General features: G+C 41.8%; 1 protein-coding gene across 1 annotated transcript in view; it reads right to left on the reverse strand.

The window, feature by feature from the left end:
• LOC118358294 (A disintegrin and metalloproteinase with thrombospondin motifs 18-like) overlaps positions 1–5782 on the reverse strand; it is a 48955-nt gene extending 43173 nt beyond the window's left edge. The window contains exons 1-3 of the mRNA XM_035735942.2: positions 5431–5782; positions 5240–5318; positions 4171–4490 (exon numbers count right to left, since the gene is read on the reverse strand). Coding sequence (XP_035591835.2) covers positions 4171–4490; positions 5240–5318; positions 5431–5532 — 501 coding nt within the window. The 5' untranslated portion in view covers positions 5533–5782. The remainder of the gene's footprint in view (positions 1–4170; positions 4491–5239; positions 5319–5430) is intronic.
• Positions 5783–8566: the final 2784 nt, after the last annotated feature.

The raw sequence follows: 8566 nt of genomic DNA on the forward strand, positions 1-8566 counted from the left end.
ATTTATTCTCTCATTCTAATATGTTTAATACTGTACATTTTATTTTATTGACACTGTTTATACACAACGCATATTTTTTTGTATATACTGGATTCTTGACATCGCTCACTCTGGTATATCTACAACTGTACATATAATTCCTAGAATATCTTGTGTAAATTCATCCAGGGTAGATACGTAGCGATTGCATTTTGATTACTGTTACAGTGCTATTTGGGTTGTTAATAGGATTCGTTATGACATTTCTTAATTTCTTTATTTTTTTAACTTTTTGGATTATGTGTGTAAGTGTCTTGTATTGCATCGTATTGCTGCACTGTTGGAGCTAGAAACACCAGCATTTAGCTGCACCTGTGATAACATCTGCAAAATCAGTGTACGCAACCAATAAACGTTGATTTGATTTGTTCTGCAACCATGTTTGTGCACGTCTTATACACAGAGACAAATGTTCACTAAAGCAGCCATACCGGTCAAAACACTATCCTCTTCTCACAACAAGCCAGAACCGTTGTTGGAAAAGAACATATTGTCTAACAAAAGCTGTACTGCATCTACTGTGCTGACACAGACGCGTCAAGGAATATGTATGGATTCTGCTTTGTGAACTGACGACCACTTCAGCGCTCCTCATTCGTCTTGCGTGAGAAAACCAGAGCACAATGCCTGTGACAAGAGCAGAATGGCGAGGGCCTGGCTCCCTCTCCTACTGGCATCTAGCGTTGGGCACTACATCACTGTCACCACAGAGACCACCAGGGAATCGCCCTCTGCAGCGCTCACAACACGACCGGCTCACGTCGTATGTGGCATAACAGCCTATGAGTTATGAGAGGGACGAGGGAGCCATTGTAACTACAGAGGCCCAACAGACGTTCCAATTTGTCCAGTCCTCTTATGAAAATGGACAAGTACAAATGCCCAAAGCCCTACCTGAGAATCCCTCATCATGTATCAGGCTCAGGCCTACTCCCTGTATGCCCTGCATCCATATGGAGCCCATTGTGGGGTGATGGAGCCCATGGGACACTGAGCAGAGAGAGTTGTGGCTTACAGTAGGTCATATGTGGTGCTGAGAAAGAACTGATCTGCAGCCATCTTGTTTATTTCAGGCCTGTGCACAGCATTTAAATATGATACTCTCCAAAGAAAAGTTCACTCCAGGACAATCATTTATGGCCACCACATCACCTATAAATCATGTTTTGTAATATATGTAGGACTATAATATTCCCAATAATAATCCCAATAAACCGGTTATATGACCAATACCACCCCACGGGAAGTGAATGACCGTCTTTTTGTTTTCACACAGCGAAACGTCCTGCGACTTACACCTTGTCGAGACAGACAAATGTGCATGTCTGCTGATGCGTTTCCTTTCCTCAGTTCATTGTTAATGGATATCACAACTGTTCCTGAGTGGTATTCCACACTCTAGGGTGTCAACGACAACAATAAGGCACTCAGCAAAATAAACAACTTGCTTTGAGGTGTCTGAGAGCAAAACGCTGGGGAATGAGAGAAAGAAAGAGAAAAGGGGGAGTTTTCACACTCATCCCCTAGTACCTGGGGGTCATTAAAAAGACCCCTAGTACACATCCAAACAGACTCAATTACCCCCTAATTAGAACAGGTCTACAACTCCACAGGGGTTGTGGGAAAATAATACACCTAGACCTCTCAGGCTCATTTCTAAAGCAAAGAACAACAGCAAAAACGTGTTCTCAGAATATATGTGGTTACCTAAGAGAAAGTGACCTGCTTCAATAGGAAACACTGAAAGGAGAGATGCCTTTACATGCACACAGTATTCCGGATGGTAGCTCATAGCCCGGTTTTAGTCTTACTCTGGATAAGCTGCACCCGCTCACGAGTATCCCTGTATCTGTAAATAAACAGAATATTCCTAATTTAAGATCATACGGGTTAAATGGAATATTAACTGAAATATGGACACCGACTGTAGGCCTATAACCTCTCACACGTAGAGTAATATAATATTAACTCTTGCAGAATTATGCATTTCTTGCTGTAAAATTATACAACAAATGTTCATTTTGTCTCGGCTACAGGAGTGGAGAAATCGGATTTATTTCTTTCAGTATCTCTTGAGAAAAGGTGACAGCGCGTGTAATGTGTTATCTTTGAGGCTGTTATGCAAGCAGACTATTTCAACCACATGAAATATGCGCCCAAGACGAACTTGAAGTCTTATCAGAAATGTGTTTCATCGTTTTCTCAGCTAACACTTCAACTTTAAAAGGTGTGGCTATAACTGTATAGATTAGAGAGACACGCATCCTAACGTGGAAGAGGGGGCTTGGGAAAGGTCATGGTCGAGTTTGTCATGGTCGGACACGCTTAGCCAGAGAGCCGGAATCCGCTGAAGGGGCAATCTAACGGCTCAACAGCCAAACAATATAGCTGGTCCACACACCAATGCTCCCGCCTTCCAATAAGATAATAAATGACATATTAAGGAAGGTCTCAGAGAGTGCATCCAAGCCTACTGGTCGTGGGCTGGAACAGTTCTTGTTGAGTTCAGTTCAGCTCTTGGGGACTGGTCCTTGTGAGGAAGGGATGGCTCTGTCACCCAGTGTATGGAGTGGTGGCCTGAGGAGGACAGCAGAGCTCTAATTTATCTCTCCCTGCATTCACAGAGGAATGGGACAGCAGCTTTGAACTTGCACTACAGAGGAACTGAGACCAGCACGACCCTGAAAGAGAGAGTGACTGAGGTCAACCACCGTGACCTCTGGTACCAGAGAATGTAGGCAGAAAACTCCTGTGTGCAACCAGCAATAGCTGAACTAGTTTTTTATTTTTTTTAATCTGGTGTCTTGAAGTCATTTGAGGTCAGCAGAAAAGAGAAAAAGAGAAAATACTATTGACACACAAAGGAAGTACATGTCCTTCTCATGAGGAATGTAATTAAAAACACCATGTTAAATGATTCAGGATTTACTAAGCAAATCCCCTATCCCCGGTCTTAATACAGAGTCTGCCTGTTCTTGATTTAAAAACAGAATCCCCCTCCATCTGCTAGGGGCATGATGCTGTCAAACAGTAGTTAAGAGAACCAGCGTGGGCAGACTGACCGACCCTGAGCCTGTCTGTCTGTGTGCCAGCAGTGGGGACCTACTGTACACTACCACAGAGAGGGCCTCCATAGGCCCATAGAGAGAGCAACCATCCTCCCTAGGAGCGCCACTCCAAACTCGGAATGAACATTCTTCTTCTTGCACAAAAACAAAATCAAGCTCTCACCCAAACAGGCTGCCAGTTATCCTCCATTTCCGGGCAAAAGAAGCTGCTGAGGATCAACGGGGATGAATGGGTCCTCATTTGTACCTAATCCAAAGCTCCTCGTGAAGGGGAGATGACACGTGGGGTTAAAGTCCTCCAGGCTATGCACTCTTTCAGTGTAACAGACAGACCTTCTTTCCGGTGCATGTTTTTTTTTTTCGATCTTCCCCCTTTTTCCAGTTTTAATGTACTACTGTAAAAGTAGGTATTTTAATGTGTCTCTCCCTCCTTTCCGTCGGAAATCTAAAAGTAGAGGCACATTTTAAGTAACGGTGGACTAAGTGAATTTCTGATGGCCCTCGGGTCATCCTTGGGAAGAGAAAAATGAAAAAGGGGAGGAGAAAACAGGTCAAAGAGTCCTTCCAGTCTATTCAAATGCAACTGCTCCCAAATTACATTGTGTCCGTGCACAGTTTTAAAAGAATGGGTCACTGCTGTTTTATTGTGGAGAAGCTCATGAAAGGGACAATACAAAGAGTAGCACTGCCAGCCAAGCGGCTGAAACTTCACCCTGGGTTTAATTGCACTGAACAAGGGAGATGGGGAAGAAGGGCAAACAAGGGACAAAAAGCAGGCAGCAAAAGAGGTAGATGCTATTGGCAAAAAATAAAGGTATGTTTTATGGAGGCCTAGTGTCCGGGGTGGGACATGTGATCTGCGTGTCCAACCTGAGGGAGGAAATAGTGAAAGAGGCACTAAGGCCAGCAATTTAAAAAACAGAACTGTCTCTTACATTGCATATTATAAAGGTGGGTTTGACTGACACAAGATGCAATCCATGAAAAGTCTATATCACAAGAAAAAAACAGGTGAATGTTTCCTGACACAGGATAAAGTGTAAGGACTCAAGGGGACACTTACCAAGCCAGAACATGTAGATATGGCTGCAGAGGAAGCTGTGAAGTTGTGTATAAATCCCTGATACAAGCAGTCCTGATGGGCTGGCTCCTGTGCCAATGTGGTGATGCCCTCTGTCCCCAGTACCTGTACTGTGAAGCCCTCTGCCACTACCATGGAAGGCTGTAAGTCCAGGTGCATGTCCCACCCGAAGGCAGATAGTCTGTAGTGTACAGGGCCCCTCATGGATGGCAGGGACCTCTTATTCCGGCCTCGCCGCAGCATATCGTGGGTCACATACCCACCCTGAGCATCCACCTCAATTGGCGTCACAAACACGTAATCTGAAGGAGAACCACAGAGAATGTCACTTACCAAACCCACATCCAATGGGTTCATCTTATTTGCACAAAGCATTTGCACAAATCTCAATTCCCTCTAGTCTAATTATACTGATCATGGTATAGTTGGTCAAACAGTGTCATAATATTTAACTGATTTGTGAGGGGAGTATTAGACATCATCAAATCATTTTTCAGATCCAAAAGTCATAAACGTTATTCCACTATCATAGCCTATATCATTATAATAAACATTTATTCAATAAGAACACGGAGACACCCATTATTTAGAAACAGTATCAGACGCCACGTAGGCCTAATAGGAACGCCCAGAAACAAATCCAGATAGTTTTTTACAGTCACATCCACTCTCACTGGTAAATCAAAGAATGTAAATCATCTAAACTTGACCCGCCCCGTATCCGGCTGCTCAATGAGGAAACTGCCGCTTCTGCAGGGAATTCCTTCACCGGCATAACGCGCGTGGCTAAAGTTTACCAGCCAAGAAGATGAGAGGCAGTATGCGCGCAAGACACCATATGAGCGCTTTAACTGGCGACTCATCGATAAACCTGACACACCAAATACAAGTAATGCGTTTTATTATTTCTGAACAGTAGCTATGTTATTGTTTCATTCTAAAGGATTGTAAAAAAAAATAACAGACTGTTGCAGACTACAATGCTGTTAGTAAACATTTTCTTATCTGTTATGGAGAGAAGTAAACAACCGGCCCGTGCAAAAATACGAACCGTGATTCAGTCCACTGGTGTCACTGGCAAAAGTGGACGAAACAGAGTAAATGGAATGTGAGCAGTAGATATGCAGCGTCTGCAAAACGACAGGTAGGAACAAGTTAATGGCACAACATGCGCAACAGTTTACTGTAACAGGCAGCCTACTGCAATTTAAACGTATATCTGATTATACAGTTGTCACCTGCCTTCAATGTGTTCCAGAACCACAGAGTGGATAAAATCTTCACTGATGTGCAGCTGACAAGTGGGATAGGCAAAGTCCATAGCAAAAGAAAAAGGCAATCCATGTTGGCATGCAATACCTCCTCTGTTACCTCCTCAACAAACACAGAAGTAATAACCTGCGGCAGCGCATAATGCAACTGTAAGACATTGCTAATTTCTTTAGGTGCCTTTTACATATAATCACGTCAAGTCCGCCGGGTCCATTTGGCTGTGCCTGGAGAGGTAAAGCGCACTCGTGCGTCTTTCTGAAACAGGTAGCAAATCGCCGGAGTGCTGACTGTGCTCTCTATAGTGAACAGTGACAGTCAGCTCCTGCAGACTGTAAAGCAGCAGTAGCACCCGCGGGTGGAAACGAAGCGGGGCCAATCAGCAAAGAGCATCATCTTCTCTGTGATAAGTAGTCTACTGTTGTGTAGGAAAGCTCGTAACTCTCTTTGGCTCAGTGTTGAGCTGAACAAATTCGTGCTCCCCACACAACCCACAGGGCAAAAAACGGGTTAAATCAACGTGGTTTCCACGTAATTTTAACCCAAACAAATATATGTGATCATGTTGAATCAACGCATTTCATTTTTTTCCCACACAGTTTTGAGAGCTAAATCCAATGGCATTATGATTTTTTTGTTGTTGATTTCACGTTGAATTGACCTTAGTTGACAACTAACCAAATGTAAATCAAAACAAGACGTTGAACTGACGTCTATGACCAGTGGAAATGATATAGAGATGTTTAAATGAATATTTCAGGTCCAAGCAACTTTCCACACCAAGGAAGATACAGAAAGTATTTGATTAAAATACGAATTGTGTAGCGTAGAATTCAAGGTCAGATTTTCATTCCACTTTAAAAGTCTTCTAAGAAATTGCCCACCTGACAGACCTTTGTATGAAATGTAATTATCAAATGTCATTTTTGCAAACGTGATTTTTTTCCACTTGTCCAGTGTGTGCTTACACATGATTTGAACACTTGTTCTGATCATTTTGCACTTGTTTTTTCTAAGTGTCAAATGGCATTTTTTTTTGTTCACATGTTCTTTACACCTGTCCAGGGTGCATTTACAGGGGACTAGAACACTTGTTATTTTTACACACGTTTATTATACCTGTTCAGCATATTGGGTAAGTAATGGCGTGTTTGTAGTTGTTTTTGGATAATTGCCGAAAATAACCTATTTGTTAGAATTTAAGCATTTATGTATTGAAAAAAGCACATATTTCTTTTTCTTAATTTTAATTAGCTATCCATCATTTTTCCTTGTCTGAAGTATCAAACTCTTAGTCCATGTAAAAAGAAAAAGATGACACTTTCCATCCACCAGATGGGATTGTTTTGAGAAAAGTACCTACTTCTCCAAAACCCCATTTGTTTGATAAATAAATTAAAGCAATAATAGTCACTGTACCTTCCAAACCACAAAGGCTGGATTTTAAAAAATTCTAAAAAGGAATTTATAAACTGTTAAGGAGGCAACAGAGGAAAGGACCAGGGTGCAAGTTCTGGTTTCTCGTGAATTCTCCATTCCTTCTCCAATGTATTCCATTTTGCCCACTTCCTCGCCAGACAGTTGCAACAAACTGTTTTTTAAATGTGCTAATTTAATTAATCTACAACATTTAAAAAATGGTAGTAGACCTTTACAGTAGACATTTCCCCGACCATAGTCTAGCTCAAAAATAACGAGACTTTTTCAGTATGCAAAAAGTAACAGTACAAAACATACATTATTTTAGCAAACATAAAATCATAAGTGAGGTTTGACTGAATATATATTTAATAAATGTTTCAAAACAATACAACATTTCTCACATCAGGCATAAAAAATATTAGAAACAGAATAAACTAAAATAATTCTGAATGTATTTCTAATGTAACAGTTGTTCATGAAGTAAACATTGTATGACTTGGTGAAGGTGTGGTGGAAAGGAGCTGTCCGTTTTCCTCCCCCTCCTTCATCTGTGGTGCTCATTCAACATAGCATTTGGAGATTCCTGTGAACAGCAACATCTTCCTAACAAGAATTTAGACCAGACAATTCAACAGAATTCACTCTTGTTCTTGTTGATGATCGGTACAACATGAGACAGATAGCAAGTAATCAAGGCATGGTATATCAGACCGTATACCACGGGTATGAGTCAATATTACTTGTTTACTGTTGGTAACCAGTTTTTAATAGCAATACGGTACCTTGGGGATTTGTGGTATATGGTATTTTGCCCCGTTTATCAAAAGTGTTGGAAAGACTTGTCTATAATCAACTGACTGGCTTTATTGATGTCTATAGTAGTCTCTCGGGTATGCAATCTGGTTTCCGCTCAGGTTATGGATGTGTCACTGCAACCTTAAAGGTCCTCAATGATGTCACCATTGCCCTTGATTCTAAGCAATATTATGCTGCTATTTTTATTGACTTGGCCAAAGCTTTTGATACGGTAGACCATTCCACTCTTGTGGGCCGGGTAAGGAGTATTGGTGTCTCTTAGGGGTCTTTGGCCTGGTTTGGCCTGGGTCTTTGGTCTATCTCTCTCAAAGAGTGCAGTGTATAAAGTCAGAAAATCTGCTTTCTCAGCCACTGCCTGTCACCAAGGGAGTACCCCAAGGCTCAATCCTAGGTCCCACGCTCTTCTCAATTTACATCAACAACATAGCTCAGGCAGTAGGAAGCTCTCTCATCCATTTATATACATATGATACAGTCTTTTACTCAGCTGGTCCCTCCCCAGAGTTTGTGTAAAATGCTCTAAAACAAAGCTTTCTTAGTGTCCAACAAATTTTCTCTACCCTTAACCTTGTTCTGAACACCTCCAAAACAAAGATCATGTGGTTTGGTAAGAAGAATGCCCCTCTTCCCACAGGTGTTATTACGATCTCTGAGGGTTTAGAGCTTTAGGTAGTCACCTCATACAAGTACTTGGGAGTATGGCTAGACAGTGCACTGTCCTTCTCTCAGCACATATCAAAGCTGCAGGCTAAAGTTAAATCTAGACTTTGTTTCCTCTATTGTAATCGCCCCTCTTTCACCCCAGCAGCCAAACTAACCCTGATTCAGATGACCATCCTACCCATGCTAGATTATAGAGACATAATCTATA

The sequence above is a fragment of the Oncorhynchus keta genome, chromosome 2, assembly GCF_023373465.1.
Source record: "Oncorhynchus keta strain PuntledgeMale-10-30-2019 chromosome 2, Oket_V2, whole genome shotgun sequence".
Taxonomy (NCBI): domain Eukaryota; kingdom Metazoa; phylum Chordata; class Actinopteri; order Salmoniformes; family Salmonidae; genus Oncorhynchus; species Oncorhynchus keta.